Below are 18,753 nucleotides of genomic sequence, written 5' to 3'. Positions count from 1 at the left end.
TTCGATGTCCGCCGCCAAACCCGATGCCTCCATAGTCCGGGGAAGGAGCGGGGGGGCTCACACACAGTTAGAATACCGCTAGCCGAAACAACCTCTTATCTCTGCCCCCGACTGCTCTCCCCCCCTACCCCCTCAGGACTGAAGGGAAACACCACAACAACCGAAACAGGTCCGCGCCAGGTGCGTTCTAGACCACGCCCATCATCCATCACCCATTTACACCAGCATCCATCATCCAGGGAAGGGGGGAAGAAGGAGAAAGAGAGAAAGAGAGAGAGAGAGAGAGAGAGTGTGTGTGTGTGAGAGAGAGAGAGAGAGAGCACGCACGCCGGCCAAGGTTTAGCATCCTTCTTTCTCCCTGTTTTCCCGGGGACTTTTCTTCTTTCGTTCCATCGCCCATCCTGCCGGGAAGCTCGCGGACCACGACGCGGTCACTGCCCACCCGTCCTCCCGGGGTTCCTGAACATGTCCGTTCGGGACATTGTGCCTCTTTTTTTTCTCTATCTTTTTTTCGTTTGACCTGCCATCTGTCTCCTTTCTAACCCCCCCCTTCTTCCTTTCTTTTGCCCCCCTATCCCTCCCCTTTATCCTTCGAGAGGGAGGAGCGGGCTTGGCATCACAACCGACGACCCCGCCTGGTTGTTTAAGTACAATCTGCGAAATAAACCACCACCATACCCCCCGGCCCTCCAAACGCTTTCGCGGTAAATAAAATCCCGAGGGAGCGGAAATCGCGGGGTACGGGCGGTAAACGAACGGGCGTCCTTTTACCCTGTCCTGCCTACTCCCACTCTCTCCCAATGTGGCTGTCCCCAAATCCTCCCCGCCCCTCTTGAATGTCCTTCTCAGAATCGACTTAGTTTCCGAGATGAGACGTAGCTTATCCGAATGTATACATGATCTTCTCTTTGTAAGGCGATCCTTCCCAACCGTCGAAATGTTTGGAGTAATGTTTCCCGACACAGCAACGTCAAATCAGGCATCAAATCGAATGACGGAATCATCGTGGACGGATAATGTAGATTCAACGAGAAAGAAGTCTGCCTGTCCCAGATGTCCCAACTACATCCCGCATGGGGGTCGGCATCAATGTGCCGCTTCCCCATACACAACTCCTTCTGGGCTCGGAACCACGGCCAGGAAAACAAGGGTCGTTTCGGTATACACAGATTAGTGCTTGCTCCCACCTCCCACAGTCTTCAGCAGCTCTTCCAATAGGTCGTCTTCCCGCCGCTCTTCTCTCTCTCTCTCCCCCTTTCTCCCTCTCTCTCTTCCGTCTCTCTCTCTCTCTCTCGTTCTCTCGCTCACTCACTCTCAGTCGTTGAGCGAGAAGTCAAATAGTCCGTATGAATAATCCAAACCACGACACATGAACAATCCCGGGGGGGTAGAAGGTGGCAGATACGTGGCATCATTTTCTTTTGCGACCGGCTAGACGTCAAAAAAAGGCCCGCGGGAAAGACTCCTGTAACACCGCCAGCTTGCCCTCATGTGATTCGGAATGAACAAAGATAAAAACGAGAACTCCCAGTCTGCCCAAAGGTTTGATTGAATCTCAAGAAACCTACGCCCCAGAAATATGCCTCTCTTTTCGTGCGCCGTTCGCCCAATGGGAAACTGGTTGTTCATCCATGACGTGGGGAAATATCCGAATCGTCTTCAAAGCAGAACTCGAAATCTCGTGCGTCCAATAGTCGTGGCCGTTTGAGGAGGGGGAGGGGGCCTTTGCCAGCGCTTCTCTAATGCTGGCAATCATCAAGTCGTGACGTGTGAAATGCTTGTGCCTCGCGGCAGTGGGCCTGTCGGATTTGCAAATCTGAAGGATCGGGGCTACGGCCGTGGATCCGAAGCAAGTTCGTCGATAAGGGTGGGAACATAGGTCCATGTCGCAACGAGGGCGACCTCACAAGACGACGCATTTACTCTTGCCTTCCCGTCTGCCCACTTTGCGACGATAACGATCGCCGCCCTCCTTGTCGTCGTACCTCGCACCGGCGTCGCCGTTGGTCGGCCGGGTGCTGCTCCGTCCGCCCGGTTGGGGCCGCGAGGCTGCCTGGCGCTGCCTCCGAAGTATTCTGACAACGTCGTAAAAAGCCTTCTCGACATTGATGCAGTTCTTGGCCGACGCCTCGACGAACTCGCAGCCGAGCTCGCGGGCCAGGGCGTGGCCTTCTTGTGTTGACACTTCCCTCTCGGTAACTCTGTCGCTCTTGTTGCCGACGAGCATGATGGGCACGGGGGCTTGCGGGCTAGCTGCCGAAATTGGGGAGCCCGGGTATGACGGTGAGGATGCACATGATTCCTTGACTCGCTGGATCTGATGGTGAAACCGCTTAATGCGTGAAAAGGACGACCGTGATGAGATGCTGTAGACGAGGACGAAGCCTTCTCCGTCTCGAATCCATTGATCCCGAAGGGCTGTGTACTCTTCTTGGCCGGCGGTGTCGAGGACTTCGAGCATGCATGCTTGCCCGTCAATGACGACTTGCTTGCGGTAGGAATCCTCAATCGTGGGGTCGTACTGTTTTTTGGGGGGAAAGCACGGTCAGCAGACGGCTCTTGGCGGCGATAGTGGCGGGGAAGGTTGAATTGAGGGGACGGTCGGAAAGGCGGCGACGAGGACGAGATTGGTGATGCGATGCAGGCACGGAGCAGCGCAGCGCAGCGCAGCGCGAGGCAGAGAAGATTGGGAGCGGCGACTTACGGTTTCGACAAAGTGTTGCAGGCAGAGCTGGATCGTCAAAGCGGTCTTCCCCACGCCACCGTCGCCTAGGACCACCAACTTGTACAGCACCATTTTTCCCGCCATGATGGGCAACTATCGGGGACGAACGACGATGGGAACGCGACGGGAGAGAGAAAAAATAATCGTCGGGGATTCGACTCGCTCGATTGATGATGAGGAGCGAGGTTCAAGCGAGGCAGAGATTGAGGGGACGATTCGCGGGGGCGGATCGGAGGGGGGGTGATGGTTCGTCGCTGGTGGTTGTGAAAGTGGTGGTGGTGGAGGAAAGGACGACGAACACCGATGGTCGAGAATCGATGATAGGATAGGCACGTTGGGGGGGGAAAAGGTTAGGAACCTAAGGTTGGTAAGTAGGTAAGTAAGTAAGCAGTCAAGTAAGTAGGGTAGGCAGGTAGCGAGTGATGTGGTAGCCGTACAGAATCGGAAGTAAGGTAGCAGCCCAAATCTTGTTGGATTCTGGAGCCCGAGCCCTGGACGAGGACAGTGGGCTCCCTTCAGCAGACGGTGGATTGGATCGACCGGACTGGACCCGACGGCCAGTCAGTACGTAGCAGTGGCAGCAGCAGCGGTAGTATCAGTAGCGGCGGCAGCAGAAGCAGCAACGCAACACTGTGACAGGGGAGGGGATGGATAGGGAGGGGGAGGGGACTCGAGGGCAGGTAGGTAGGTACTCTGTACCCACCTAGGCAAGGTAGGTAGGTAGGTAGGGTACCTAGACAGATTGAGGTGGGCGGGCAGTCGGGCTGGCTGGCTGGCCGGGCTTGGGTCTTGTCTGTTAGGTACCTAAGGTATCCGTACCTACCTTGGGTAGGTAGGCTAAGGCTTGCCTGGCAACTGGCAGTTCGGTGGATTGACAGACTGTCGGTCGCGGATGCACGGCGCGAATCGCTGCGAGTTGGGTGCCGCCGTTTATGTAATGTAGGCTTCCCGTCTCTCGTCGGTTTCAGCTTCTGCGACAATCTCCGTTCTCCCTCTGCTGCCATACGTATGTGCTTGTGTCCTTCTCCCTCTCCCCTGTCAATCGCTCTCTTTCTCTCTCACTTTCGTCTCCTTGGATGGGCACAAGGTGAGCGAGGTGGAGAATGGCAGACAATGACTGGATTGGCGGGTCTCGCTCGGGACCTGGGCTTGTGTTAGATGCTTGGGTTAGGAAGAAGGATGATACCGGGATAAAGGCGAAGCGGAGCGGAGGCGCACAGCCGACTGTTGGCTAGCCTGCTCAGAGGCTGTCAACTCTCGCTACCTGAACGCGCCAACCCGAGCCACTCAGCTTTGTATCCGCCGTCCAGCTCTGTATCCGCCGTGAAATGGGCTATCCGGGATGGAACGGGGGGGAGAGTATTGAAGAGGGGACAGGGGTGGGGAGACGGATTGGAGACAAGCCAGCAAGCAGTTCCAATTCCAGCAGAGCAGGGCAGAGAGAGAAACCAGAGAGAGCACAGTACAGCAGAACGGACCGGAGAACAGGGCGAGGCAAGTGTACGGTGCCGGTACGTATTGACGTCGTTGCGCACGCATGCAGCAAACCAGAGTAGGTAGGGTACCTGGCTTGTTGGTACTGGTGTCTCGTCGGAGAATGTACCTTGTTGGTGTGTGTGCTGCGCGTCCGCAGTAAGGTAGCGCACAACAAGCATAGCAAGCACAGTATTGCCGTGGCCCGGCCTCGATGGGGATGGGTCCGACGGTACGGGGTTCCTTGTTTGGGAGCCAGGAAGATCCAGGCAAAGAAAGGTTTACTGCTAGGCATGTACGTAGTACACTAAACAGGCAACACGGAGTTGACGAGGCAGGCAACGTGAGGGCCGAGATAAATCAGGGCGTGAATTCTGCTGACGGAAGGCCGGCGATGTCGTTCCCATCGGAGATGCGAGCAGGCAAGAGCAAGCTCACATTAGTCGTTGTGGGGAGTCCACAAGAAAACCGCCGACTGCAGACGCAGAACAGAGCCTTCATTGACTAAGCCGACGCGCGATCTTCGAGTCAGTATCACTGTATCGGTAGGCAAGGTTGTATCCGGGTTGCGAATAGGTGTTTTCTCTCCCCTCGTCACTCCTCGGCGACGCTGAGATTCGGACAGCAGACCACAGCGGGTGACGGGCGATGTCTAGACTCGATGAAGGGGGACGGCGTTGACGAAAGTGGATTGGGCCAGCCAGCCGTGCGGGAAATCGACGACTGGAGGGGAAAAGACGAGGCAGCAGGGCAATCAATGGGGTAAGAGGGGCAATGATCAAGGATGAAGCCGGTGGCCGGTGTCGGGAAACCAGCAAAACGCTGTCTGGCGCGCGCTCGGTCCAACAGGAATTGACTGGAAAAGTGAGAAGAATGCGGTAGGGCGAGAGCGACAGGAATGCGTGCGCAAGCGTAGCTGCAGAGGGACTGGACTTCTCGAGAGTCGAGAGTCAGGGGAGGGGCACATGCGAAGGAATCTTAATGCGTCGAGCGTGTTGGGATGGCTGGATCTGGCAAAGCATCAACATGTACCTACTGATCCGCAGTTGATATAAAGCGATATGGCATGCAAGACAAGAACAGCTCGCTAGCTGGTTGGTTATCGGCTTAGATGATTCTCGCCTCGTCATATCTACGAACCAAACAGCAGGCACGCTGCGTAGCTAACTGTAGGTAGGAACTTAGGTTGGGAAGTAAAGGAATGGAGGAGGAAGCTGCAGCCGGAGCAAAGTGACGGCGGAAAGGTCTTTCCTTGGTACCTCGCCCGCTCCTCCCCTCCTCTGCTCCTTCCCATCTTATCTCTTTCCGACCTGGGAAGGAACCATCTCCCCCCAATAAGAAGGTACTTACTATCACGTCACGTATCGATATCAAGACGTGGGAGAGGGGGAGAGAGAGAGAGAGAGAGAGAGAGAGAGAGAGAGAGAGAGAGAGTGTGTGTGTGTGTGTGTGTGTTTTACTTCTTCCGCCCTTGAAACTGCGAGTAGCACTGCAGTCGTCTCGTCAGCCGCCGTCAGACGACCGTAGTGGCTGATGGACCTCGTGCATGTAATCCGTAAAATGGGTAGGGAGGTGCGAATAGCTGGGTAGCACCAACACAGCCACAGCAACCGAGTCAAAGCCCACGTCCATACTCCATGGTCCTCTATCTTCTAACCTCTATTCCACACCGAGCCCACCCGCACGCCAGCCCGCAGCCCCAAAGAGGCTTCGCAGATGGACGCATCCGCATCTTGTGGACTTCTGACGCACAACTTACCGCTCGTCCTCACCTTGTACCATACGGATCCTCTCCGGAGAATGCATGCGTCCCACAGGCCATGGGGAGGAGGGAGATGAGGAGGAGGGTTTCCCTGCCCGGTGCAAGGTGACGTTTGTATCGACAGGAGTCCAGTCTTGACTGCAACAACACCACGAGCTGCAGCTGCGGGTTGCGAGCTGCATGTTTCCTCTTCCCACATTAGCGCCACTGTCTTGACGAACTGGCCGGGCTTAGGCCCAATTGACAGCCAGCTTCAAGCCACACAACCCATCGCAATGCAGCCGCTCTACTTCCCACCCGGACACACACACATACACACATTTGGACGCACACGAACGAGTCACTGATGGGACTGCAAAACGTCCGAACCTGTTTCCTTCCGCTCTGGTATTGTCTGGTCGTATAGTCGCGTTCCTTTGTTGGGCGCTGTTTGACATTCCCGTGAGATGTGAGGAAACAAAGTTGGCCTCTTTCTACGGTGGCTGAGGTACTATGGCAGAGCCTACCTACCCGTCTCCCGTACCCGTCCGGGTGGCATATGACTCTGGAATTGATTTTTACCCAGGGGTTTCCAACTGCGTTTTTCTTCTCCCCCCCCCAACTTTTTCTTGAGCAAGACTTACGTTTGTGTTCTCTCTACTTTTCTCTCGAGGCAATGCCAGCCGAGTTTTCTCTGCCCTCCTACACTACTATGCCCGGCAAAGCACCTTTCTCTACCGATACAGACTACCTGACTTGGGTAATGAAAAAGTACAAATCCAGTCGGTCAACCAAGGACGCTGCCGTTGAATGACTTGACTCCTTCGCGACCAACAGCGCACAACTCAAATCATGTCACTTCAAGTCAATCCTTGCTTGCCGTGCACTTGCGGTCTGCCAGACACGCCGGCAACTGCAGCTTTGCGTATTCCGAATGCATGGTAGTAGTCTGGCATTGTAGCTTTCCGCCTCCAAGAAAGTCGCTTGCCCTGGTCTGGCATTTGTTTGCGACCCGCACTACCCAAGGCCAGCCAGTCAATTTGTAGCGAGAAAACGCACTCTTAACTTGCCCTGGTTATAGACCCGGAGCCGGCCTTCGCACCAGGGCAGCCGCGAACATGCCATTGACGACCGGCGACAGAGAAGCTGAGAATTCCTGCAGTGAGGTTCAGGTCGGCCTGGTGCATCCAAGCCATCAACCAACCATTCACAAACGGCCGCTTCAACAATTGCCTGGTGGTGCGATCTGCCCTAGTCTGGCTTCTCCCTTAGCAGGGTAACTAGTTATCCCAGCTTTGCAAGCTCCGTCCTTCTCCTTGGACAGCTGGACTGGCTGGCCGAGCTGTCGATCCGGTTCCTTTGGGAGCCACGCACCCGTCGGATGCCGAAAGATGACCCATCAAAACAACAACTGCCAACAAGCCAGCAGCAGCAACACGCCTGGGTCTCGGACTTACCACGTTTTCTCTCCATCATCCGCATCAGTTGCAAGCGAGGCCGGTGCGGTGTATGAGCTCTCAAGGGTGCTGTGACATTCGTGTGCTTTCGTCCATACCAGCCTGATGACCGATGCGGCAAACCCCCCGTCGATGCTGACCGTTCGTTTGTTTGCAGAAGCAGACTCGCACTGCTCATGCCACTGCACCTAACCTAGTCCCGGACGCGACTTTCTACTGGGCAATTGGTTTACTGCCCCTCCCCGCCCCGAAAAAAAGTTGTCCACCGATGCCCACAATGAACACTAAGGAATATGCATGCACCTCCTCACAGACCACCCGCCCGCCGTCCCTCGCATCATCAAGTCGGATCGTTCGCCCAGCAAGGTGCTGACCGATCCTCTATATGCCGCGATGGCTAACAGAGCGGCCAGGGTTGGACTCCAGGTTTGCACTGTCCGCACCTTGTCTGCCAACCCGTCTCCGTCTCCTTTGCTGATATAGGTACAGCCTGAGGCACTTTGGATTCGAATCATGCATGGGATGACGACTGGGAACCACTAAGGCTGTACCGGGACGATACCCCACTCGGCGCCGGTCACACCGTCCAATCGGAGGTATCCAGAAGGTATCCACTAATGACTACCACCCACATTCTCCAACCACCTCTCGGCCTCTCAACCCCCTTCGCTCCATCTCTTCTCCAAAACGCCATTTTCACCTTGGCCGAGCTACTCCCGAATCTCTCCTGCGGTGGTGGTAGGCCTTTTTGTTTTTTCTTTTCTTTTTCGTTGTTAAAATTTTCCGGCTGAGAGCGACGAGGGTTCCGGGAGTGAGGGGGGAGGGCCCCGTTTTCCAACACACTCGTTTGCTCTCCATTCTATTGATGGCCGACCACGGCCCGCTCGGTGAACAGGGCCGGTTTTGGACCTCGCCAACGAGCATCCGCAGCAGCTTGACATCACGAGACAGATGCCTAGATCAATTCATCCGACGTCATCAAGCTGGCAACCCCCAATGGGCTTGTTTTCAACTTATTAGTAGTAATGGACGACATTAAATTGAAGACGGTACATAGCTAGAGACCGGCCCCGAAAAGGTAGACCGTCACCGACTGTGCGGTCTTGGCCCTACGTCTCCGGAACAACATGCCACGAAAATAGTGTAACTGTAACACGCACAACGCAAGCAGCCATGCCTCGTTCCGTCTCCTGCCGAGCTACTGTCTCACCGACCCCCGTGCCAGACCCGGTCTTCCGGGGCGACTCCGCAAGTCTCACATCAAATTCTCGCTTCTTGCTTTCTGCAAACTAAAAGCTGAACATGCCGCGCCATGTTAGTTCCCGGCCGCGGAACGGCACCGTTCAGCCCGCATTGGTCAGATGATACCTGGCCGGCGGGTAGACTCTCGTCGCCGCTCCGCCGTCATCAACGTCCGATGCCGCTCCGCTCTGCACTTCGACAAAGCGACAAGCCTCGAAATTCTAGCCACGCATTGCCTGGAGCGGAACATTGCAAGATGATGGCAGCAAAGGCTGATAGGGGCATTGGAGTCTGCGGACAAACGGCGGTCAGCAAGTCGACTGACCCCCAATCCGAAGGAGAAGAAAAGATGGCTTATGGCGCCCCATGCCCAGCGTTTCTTTTTCCTCGACCTGCATCGCCTCCTAGGATTTGTCGTCAAGACATTCCGTGGATGACTTTCCTGGATTCCCCTCGCCCGGCACGTTGCCTTGCGATTTCAACGGCCATGCGCGGGGAAGCCAAGTATAGCTCAGCCATATGGGACTTCCGCAAACCCTATGACCTTGGCCAGTTTCCCCGACATCTGACAGTTTCAAGCGTCACGCTCACCGAAAGATTGTGTGGCTCATACTCGAGAGGCTTTGCAGAGCTCCGACTTCCGGTAGTGTAGACGATAATCGCGAAAACCGCCGCCATCCAGTCTCCAAATCGAGTTGCTGCTGCTGCTGCCGCCGTCGCTACGCCATAAAGCCAAACCGCTGGATATGTCAATACACTTCATGCACCCAGTGGGAGTGGTGCGTCGTCAGAGCAGTACACGAGCTGGGCGTTTGACGCTTCGCGTGCGCCGGCATACTGCATAAATAGAGGACAACAACAAAGTCTTGACTCCCGCATCTTTCTCCCCACGCCAGATAAGCAGACATGCAACAAGCACAGCTGACCCAATCGGATACCTCCCTGCTATGCACTCTCGCCAGTTCTTGCTGGCATGTTGATCTAAAGATATCCTTGGGTTCAAAGTCGGTGTGTAGCTACCAACATGCCAGTTCGAAAAGTAGTATGGATAGTTCAAAGGCACTCGACCGACTGAGCCGACCCGTCACAGCCGTCACGAGCATCGTATGACGCAGTGTTACCGACATCGATCGTTGGCCATACGAGGCCGGGGGGGGCAAGCACATATTTTCAGACTCCTGGTTGATACCCTACGACGCGCCTCTCTGGCGACCAACGTCCTCTGCCGGGGGGAAGGCTCGTCTCTCTTGTTTCGCGTATTTTTGGAGCAAAATTTGCCTTGGAAACTGGATCCTTGGCTATATTCGTCCATACGTCAAGGCACAGCTCGCCATTATGCGGACGTCGCAGCCAGGCGCGGATAGCGGTCAGCCAACTCGTGACCTGCAGCAATCACACGTTCTACACTAATGACATCGCGGGTTGAATGTCCACCTTCCCCGGTTTGGTGGTGGGCAGGCATGTAGACCTGCGTCAGTGCGAGACCTGCGTATACTGCACGAACAGATGAACGGACATGACGAGACTCTGGCCGTTCAAGATACGTCTCTGGGGGCTTTCTCTCTGACGAATACCTTTGAGTGATAAATTGTAACAAATGATTGCTCGAGTAGCCTATCATTTCTCACGGTCGTAAACAGATGTGTCAAGGAAGGAGTTGACCGTACCCACCGACGGGCAAGGCTTAGCCATATAATCATCACAGCCTTGCAACCCCACCACGAGGCAAGAAAGAGAGAGTTTGACGACAATTTAACTTAGTGGGCAGGTCGATCCTGCTATTGGCTCTTTCTTGCCGTCGTCAACCGCACTCCGGCACAAAATCAGGTTGCCCGAGTTGATGACGTGGATTTCGTCACTCCCCATCCAGTGATTGCAGTCCTTACTTTAAACGCTTCTACTTAAATTGAAACTCGTCCTGGCGATGAGGACTGCCCGCCACACGATGCGATGCCCTGATGATGTCGCGGCTAAGCCCGCGTAACGGCCCGCGCAGGAGAATAAGAAACGACGAGACGACGGGACAGAAAAAAGAAACGTCCATCGTCCCGGGGTCGAGCCCACGGATCCCTGGAACCGCAGACCACGTTCCCGATTAAAGACCCAACTGCCGAGAGCACATCGAAAGGCACTATTGTCTGTGTGTGTGGGGAGGGGGGGTGTCAAATCCAAGATTCACTTTCCCCCCCTCTTGGGTGCCTGGAACATCTTGTAGTAATAGGTCTGTACGCTGCTGCACGAGCATGGTATGCGCGGAGGCCTTCCTCACTGCCGTATAGCGCTGCAACGTCGGGGCATGGGAAATATGGCGAGGCCAAGCAGCCAGCGTCCCTTGCTACCTAACAACAAGGCTTGTTAATTACCGACGCGAGAAAGAGAGTATGCCCCCCCCTCCCCACCCCCACGACTTACTCTTCTTAATCCGCCTCATCTAGATTACATTCAAGGACTACTGCTCCCAAGGCTCGGCGCAGACATATGCTGCCGAGGCGGGATACTCACGGAACTCGTCTCCTGAGATTCATCTCACAGCTTTTTCTTCCCGCTTCCTGCTGGGCGAATGGCTCTCAAGAAGCTTCTGGAGGGTGCAGGTTATCTATTTACTAGCACGAGCGCTTCTATCGCAATGTTCTTGGTTGACTACGCTTTGAGGTTGTCTGTTGAGTGCCTAGGCGCTCATGGCCGCGAGAAGCGCAGGCTGTCCGCGCCGAACGACGTAGGAATCTGGAACTCCCACGTGGTTGTTTGGACCAGACGTGCAGTCGGATTGGGATGGATGTTAATCGCATACTTCGCCCTTCGCCCCCCTTGCCTGCTGTAGACCATAGACTTTTGCCCCTTCCACGCCGTTCCCGAATCTCGGGCGAATGGGAAATGCTACGTCTCGTTAGCCTCGGCCTTTTCTGCAGGGATTCCCAACCCAGCGAGTTAATTAAACTGAGCCGCTAGAGGAGGACTGGTAGTTGAACGCCAGGGCCCCCGTCTCGGGCGACTGAAACATAGACAAGTCGGCGGTTTGGTGAGGCGGAATGGGGCGGCAGGCGTCCGACGATCCCATTTAGCCATCCCCCCCCCCCCCCTTCGGCCCCCCAATCGGCCCCGGCCCCGGCGCTAGTGGTTCGATCTGGTCGTCACCGTCCGTGTAGAGTCGTCTCCGTCGCCAGGCCTCGCCCGTGCTTCATGGCCCCGGAGCACTCTCCAAATCACCTTGGACCCCGCGGAAAGAACACCGGATGTCGGTCGTGTCGGGCCTTTTGTTTTTGTTTTTTGCCAAGCGGTTTCACCTCGCATACTTTGTCCGGCGGGTATGCTACTTTGATGGGACCATCGGCTTTCATGTGAGAACCTGGTCAGTGGCGAAGGTTTCCGTTCCTCCGGGCATGGCGATCTAGGGCACTGCTTGAGCCGTCCGTCTTCAGCCCGATGTAGGTTGAAGTGTGTCCTCAGGGGGCAATTTCGATGCTGTCATTGCATAGAATGGCTGTGGAGCCGGTGGTGGGTGCTGTGATTAGAACTCTCCGGCCAGCGCAGAAGGCTGCGTAAGACAGTCAGTCTAGTGGACATATCTGATCTACCGTCCGTAACGAAAGGGAGGAACCCACACGAAGGGCATACATCCGACTTCTCTCAGACGTACAGACCGGGGATCCGAGGCGTCCTTGACGTCCGGTGCCCCGGTTCTCGTCGGGCCGTTTTTTCGAGGAGGCGAACGCTGCGGCCTGCGGGTTTGCAGATCTGCTGCTCGATCGCCCTCGTCCGGCGTGCGTTCGATTCGCAGGGCTCAATTTCGGCTGAGACATGAGACCACTGCCCTTCTGGAAGGGGGGAGGAGGGAGATTGATGCCAAAAAAGAAAGTGAGGCGGGAAAACCTCGTATGATTCTCGCCGCTAAGAATGGATACGGGGGTGTAAGGCGAGTTCTGCACATGGATCTGCCAAGTGGGCTGTTTACTCCACCCTCTTTCCTCGTCGACTCGCAGTAAAAACGTAGCCGTTGACCATTTCGAACAGGCCGATTGATACGGCGAGTTGGGTGCGGCAGAAGCCACACCCATCGCGGAGACGCGTCGATGCTGCGATCGGCGTCCGGCAGATGATTGGAGTATCAAACAGGTGTGTAGAAGATGGAGGCACGGTCCTCTTAGCATACATCACTGATGCTATATGCCAGGACTTACTTGGAAGTTCCGGTCTAATTCAGCGTAGCAGCAGCAGCAGCAGCAGCGCCCTTTGGGCACGTACTAGCAAACGGTATCCAATTACGGAGCCGTCCCTACTTAGAAGAACCTGTCTGAAAGACTTGGGGTTGGTTGGTGCCTTATGAACCCGGTCCGGGATCATGTCATGATCACGCGACAAAAAAGGTGTAGATGGATGGATGGGTGGATGGGCTGTCTCAACAGTTTTGGTGTTTCTCCTTTTTTTTTTTTCCTTTCTTGCTTTTTCCTTCTTTCTCGGATCGAGGCACGCATAAAAAAGCTGGAACAGTAAGTGAGTAAGGAACCTGTCTGATATAGGGGTTCGTGATGACGATTTTGAATATGCTGAGCCAGCTGCGAGGTCTGGATGAGAGCCCCGCAATATCCAATAGGTCTATACCATCTAAGTACATAGAAACGGGGTTTCCAATCGTGGCACGGAGGCAGAAGGGCAAGACCGAAATAAAAATCAAAGTAAGTAGAACGAGAGGCAAAATCATTTGAAGAAAATAGACCTTGATAGGAAGAAGGAGAAGCCAACGGAGTTGAACTGGCTTATTGGGGATGTACCCGGTGCTCGGGAGCCCCCAAACACGAATTACTCCACTCAGTCGCTCTTGACCTTGGACTTCTTCGGCACGCGAGCGAGCCAGTACAGGAAGAACGCCGCCGCAACGTTGAAAACGACAAACGCCCACATGATGCCGAAGTTGCGCCAGCGGTTCGCAAAGTCGACGTTCACCGACGCCAGGAAGCTGTTGGTCTCGGCGATGGGACAGAACCGGCATGCATCCGTGGCGTCCGGGTTATCGACTGAGCCGCCCATCACGTCCACGTACGGCCGCAGGTATTCGGCGCAGGTGCTGCCGGCGGGCGGGTTGAAGACGAGGAACTCGTTCGGGGCGCAGGAGGCCCTGGCGTTCGCCAACGCGGTGCCGAGGAAGCCCTCCACGAAGTAGGTGAAGGGGTTGACGCGGTACATGAAGATCCAGAAGCGCGGGAGGACGTCTGGTCCGGCAAGGATACTGGTGGACACACGCACATCAGTGAACATACTCTCAACGTTGAGGCTCAAAAGGACCAGCGATCCATGGGAACTCACCCGCAGAACCCAAACATCATGATTGTCAACAGGCCGACGACGGCGCCGGCGACATCGTGGCTGTCGAGACCGGCGATGACGAAGTGCGCGAAGGTGCTGGCGAAGATGAAGAAGGCCCAGACAAAGAGGAAGATCGTGGTCGCACGGGAGTGCTCCGTCCCGGTCTGACGGGAAGTGCGGTAGAGGCCAAGGGGGAAATACCACAGAAGAAAGCTGAACACAGACATGATCTAAACTCTGTCAACAATGGAAGGGGGGAGGCGGGGGTCGTTGGGAGAAGAGGGGGGGGGGGGGGGGGGGGGGTAAATGCCATGCTTACCGAGTTCCAAACGGCCTCCACCAGCATATTGGCACCAAGGAACGCCACCCATGAGTACGACTTGGACGGGCGTTCGCGGGCCTCGTACATGGTGCGTTGGGAGACGAAGACGGGTAGAATCTGGTCGACGAGCTGGCTGAAGATGGCGAGGAAGATGAAAACACCAAACATCTGGTTCTGAAGGCCGCCTTGGGTGTTCTCGATGTTAAGGAAGGACAGGCCGATAAAGAGAGCCTGGAGGACAGATGGAGTTAGTCGGTTTTCCACAAACGGTTCAGCATCTCTGGAGGCCACTTACGGCACCGCAAGACAGGAAAGCTTTGGAATAGATATAAGTCGGGCTGCGCCAGTACTGCTGAAGAACGCGCCTGGCGACTTCCCGGCACTGGAGGCCGAAGGGCGCGGCGAACTCTGAGCTCGAAGCCGAATCCTGGCCACTGGACTGCTGTTCCGTCTGCGTCGAACGGCCGGCAGACAACCTCCGCAGTTCGTCCTGGACGCCCTGGTATTCGCTACTTTGGCGCCAAACGGCAGGCCAGTCGATCTCCGTATGGGCACCGGGGGCGGCGCCGATGACGTGCAACATGTGCTCGGCCGGATTCGAGTCGGGGGGGCAAGGGGGCCCGCCGTTCCGGACGAAGTAGTCAGTCAAGCACTGCGAACTCTTCCCAATGGGACCAAAGTACACCGTCTTGCCACCCCTGGCAAGGAGAAGAAGCCGGTCAAACCTCTGAAACAGGATTGCGGAAGGCTGGTGGATGGTGCATAGAATAGCCTGACCGCTATTTGCCAGCTTCTCCATCAGGTTGCAGATAGACCAGGATGTTTGACTATCAAGGCCGGACGTAGGCTCATCAAGAAAAAGGAGGAGTTGCGGGCGCGCGGCCAGCTCAACGCCGATCGTCAGCCTCTTCCGTTGCTCCACGTTAAGTCCCTCCCCAGGTACGCCGATGATTGCCTCCGAATACTCCTGCATGTCAAGGAGGCTGATGACTGTTTCGACATAGGCCAGCTTCTCCTGGCGGGTATAATGAGAGGGCTGCCGAAGTAACGCACTGAAGTTCAAGGCCTCTCGCACAGTCGACGTGTGAAGATGCAAATCCTGTTGCTGCACATATCCGGTTTTGCGCTGAAAGGACTCATCGCGAGGCTTGCCGTCAACGAGCATGTCGCCCGTGATGACACCCATGGTCACCCGGCTTGCAAGTACGTCAAGGAGTGTGGTCTTGCCTGCTCCCGAGACTCCCTATCGATAGTTGTTAGCATTTTTGGGTATGCCATCAGCTCGAAAACGATCCGACTTACCATGAGAGCAGTCAGGGACTTTGGCGCTACCCAGCCGTCGACATTGTCCAGAATCCTGCGCGTCTCTTCCTTGATCTTGACGTCGTAGCAGATGTTCTGCCAATGGAAGATGGAAGTCATCTTTTCCATGTTGGAAACACCATCCGAGGACTCCAGTGCATGCTCTTGCTGACGGACGGCTGTGGTCTCAATGTCGCTGATCCCTTGCTTTCGACGCTTGCTCATGGCCTTCCGGCTGAAGACCAGCACCTCGCCCTTGGATCGATCCGAGGCCACATATTCTGCGGCGGCCAGGTGGCAGGCGAGGAAGAAGATTGCGAACGCGATCATGATACCCACATTCCGCCATTTATGGGAGTTCAGATAGCCGTACGAGGTGGCGAGATAGGCGGCACCGTCGACGAATTCCTCTCCCGGGACCGAGCCGACAATCGTACAAACTTGCTCATCGGGCCGGACGGACTCGTACCCGGGACCGGCCGGCACAAAGTTCGCACACCGGAAGCGCCGTCCCACAAATTCGTTGAGGAGCATGCTCTCAAACCCGTAAAACACAGGATTGATCCACCGGAGCCAGCCCAGCCAGTTTTGCATGTACTGAACCTTGATGGCGAATCCGGTGTAAAGAGCAATGATGAGGATGACTACCGATGCTGGCGCAAGGGCCTGGGCGATCGTCTTTGTGAGTGAACCCAACAACCGGAACATCATCGACATCACCATTGTCATGAGGGTAACGATCAAGTAGAAGAAGAAGAAGGGGCCGGGCTCGCGTCGAAGATTCGCCATAAAGTACATGATAAGGGTTGTGATGACCGAGTTGACAAACTTGTATGGCAGGTCTGAAAGCATGGCTGACAAAGCCTCTGCGCTGGGGTGGTACAGCGCGTAGCGGTTGTGTTTCTCGACGATGGGTCTTTTCGCATAGATGGTCATGATTTCGAGAAAAACTCCAAAAGCAGCCATGAGCACGATAAAAAAGACAAAGATACCGCGATGCGATATACTGGTCGAGTCCTGGGATAGGTTGTAGAACACGCTACTCATAACGAGAGCCTGGAAGAGGTTGGTGACAAGCATGGTTAAGGTCATGCTGGGATCGTTCCGGAGTAGCACCCAGCTACGCCACAGTGTGAGACGTACTTGCTCCGCGTAGGAGAGGGTGAATGGCGACTGTGGGCGTTGTGACTTGGCCTGGTCGAAACGCCGCGATGCGAGGAACTTGTCATAATCCTCGTTGTTGAATGGGTGGCGATCAACGTAGTCATCGATCTCGTTATCGAGGGCGGCACGGTGCTGACTTCTCTTCCACGCCTCGGCAAACTCGTCAGGGCTACGCGGCGGGGTTTTGCCTTTCCAATCGGGGCGGACGATTCGTTCTTGATGGCTGGTCATGGAGGTCAAAAAGTCGGCTGTCGTCTGCTGGTCCGGACAGGCAAAACCAAGGCGTTCAAAGTAGGCCTTGGCCTCGCTCGTCTTGCCGAAAAAGATCTGCCTGCCTTCGTATAGGACTACGACTTTGTCGAACACCTAAGTTCCTCTGTTAGACTCTGGCATCGAATCTTCGCTAGTGTGCCGGATGGGGAATGCTCACATCGTACGCGTCCTGTGATGCTTGGTAAATGGCGACACACGCCGTTGTGCCCAGAATATCTGCCTGCGTGCGCAGGGTACGGCAAAACTCCAGGGCAGTGGCACTATCGAGGCCGCGTGTACTGTTGTCCCAGCATTGCAACGGGGAGTAACTCAGAGCGGCCTCGGAAATCGTCACCCGCTTTCGCTCACCTCCACTGACGCCGCGGACAAAATCATCACCAACTCTGGTATTCTTGGTGTGAGAAATGCCAAACATGGCCATGGTGACGTCTCGGAGATGCTCCGCATACTCGCGACGCGATACACCGTCAGGGATGGCTTTTGGGCATCGCGCGCGCGCCGCGAAATAGAGCGTATCACCAACCGTGAGGTGTGGAAAGTGCGCATCGACCTCGGCGGTATAGATGGCCTCACCCCGGAAGGCCGTACTCATCTGCTTCGGGTGGATGCCCTGATAGTTGATGAGAGAGTCGTCGCTAACATGGAAACCATGGGTATCTCCTGCAATAGTCCGCAGCAGAGTCGAGCAGCCGGAGCCTGGGGGGCCCAGAACGCACAGCATTTCGCCGCTCCGTACAACACCTTCAAGTCCATGAAGGATATCGATGCGCTGTTGCTTCTGCTGGCCCAGGATTCGCCTGCTGAAGGAGCTGGCTGCCTCGAGGAACACGTTCCCGACACTCTTTTGGTAGTCGGTGGACGTTCCGAACCCGTAAACGTTGAGGTTTCGGAAGGCGATGCCGGCCGTTCGAGGAGGGGTCCCGTCGGCGATGTCGTTGCGGAGGTTGTAAAAGGCCTTTGCCCATTTCTTCGCGTTGAAGTCGGCGCTGTGGGGATCGAGAGTGCCTCCCGCAGTGACGGGAAAGAGAGAGCCCTGATGAAGAGACTGGGTGGTGTAGCGACGGGCCAACCGGAGGATCTCATCATTCATACGGGCCTCCCGCTCGATTTCGACGTCTCCTTGGTCGGAGAGTTGGTTGTTTTTGTTGTTGACCACGGCTGTGGAGTCCGACTCTACCGAGTTGGAGGATCTGACCCGGTCCTCGTAGGTTGAGCCGGGGTGCTCCTTCTCTGTGACATTGTCGGACTGCATGGCATGCAGATGGCGCGAGGGAGCCGCTTATGGGAGGAAAGGAATTGAAAGGGCGATGGAAGTGTGACTGGAACGATGGAACGAAACAAGTGATCTGATTGAGATTATGAAGACCCAGTAAGAGCCAGCCACGCATTGACATATAAGTAGATATAGAGAGCACATGGTTAAAAGGAGAGAGGAGTCTATATAGCAATGGTTCGGAGAATCTGTTGGGCGTTGGTACCGGAAAACTTACCTCTTCGCCAAGAACGGACTCGGGCATCCAGAGTTTTGTCCGTGACGGAGGTTGCAAGCTGACCCCGGGACTTGAGAGGTTGCTAGGGAGTGGAGACTTCAAATGCCGTGTCTGTCGCAGCGGTACAGGCCGACGCGTTCGGGGCCTGCGGGATGCGCTCTCTCACTGTTTTCCACATTTCACTATCTTGGACGGTGCAAGGCTATTGCTGCCCTCAGTATCTTAGCGCTAAATGTTCATGTCTATGTCTCCTATATGTCAGT

The 18,753-nt window shown here is 55.6% G+C and overlaps 3 protein-coding genes across 3 annotated transcripts; all 3 read right to left on the bottom strand.

Moving 5' to 3' along the window:
- Window positions 1-1,903: 1,903 nt before the first annotated feature.
- CH63R_09282 (Ras-2 protein) lies at window positions 1,904-2,809 on the bottom strand (the record flags this gene model as incomplete). Its single annotated transcript, XM_018304256.1, has 2 exons — window positions 1,904-2,521; window positions 2,705-2,809. 2 exons carry the CDS (start codon window positions 2,807-2,809, stop codon window positions 1,904-1,906), a joined length of 723 nt encoding a protein of 240 aa, XP_018156279.1.
- A 9,272-nt stretch (window positions 2,810-12,081) lies between these two features.
- On the bottom strand, window positions 12,082-12,693 carry CH63R_09281 (uncharacterized protein; the record flags this gene model as incomplete). Its single annotated transcript, XM_018304255.1, has 2 exons — window positions 12,082-12,173; window positions 12,276-12,693. 2 exons carry the CDS (start codon window positions 12,691-12,693, stop codon window positions 12,082-12,084), a joined length of 510 nt encoding a protein of 169 aa, XP_018156278.1.
- A 751-nt stretch (window positions 12,694-13,444) lies between these two features.
- CH63R_09280 (ABC multidrug transporter) lies at window positions 13,445-18,252 on the bottom strand (the record flags this gene model as incomplete). Its single annotated transcript, XM_018304254.1, has 6 exons — window positions 13,445-13,862; window positions 13,940-14,169; window positions 14,259-14,492; window positions 14,557-15,504; window positions 15,564-17,093; window positions 17,158-18,252. The coding sequence occupies 6 exons, from the start codon at window positions 18,250-18,252 to the stop codon at window positions 13,445-13,447; spliced, it is 4,455 nt and encodes a 1,484-aa protein (XP_018156277.1).
- Window positions 18,253-18,753: the final 501 nt, after the last annotated feature.

This window comes from Colletotrichum higginsianum, chromosome 6, assembly GCF_001672515.1.
Source record: "Colletotrichum higginsianum IMI 349063 chromosome 6, whole genome shotgun sequence".
Taxonomy (NCBI): Eukaryota; Fungi; Ascomycota; class Sordariomycetes; order Glomerellales; family Glomerellaceae; genus Colletotrichum; species Colletotrichum higginsianum.
Note: the sequence above shows the minus strand (reverse complement) of the source record. Positions and strands in the feature narration are given on the sequence as shown.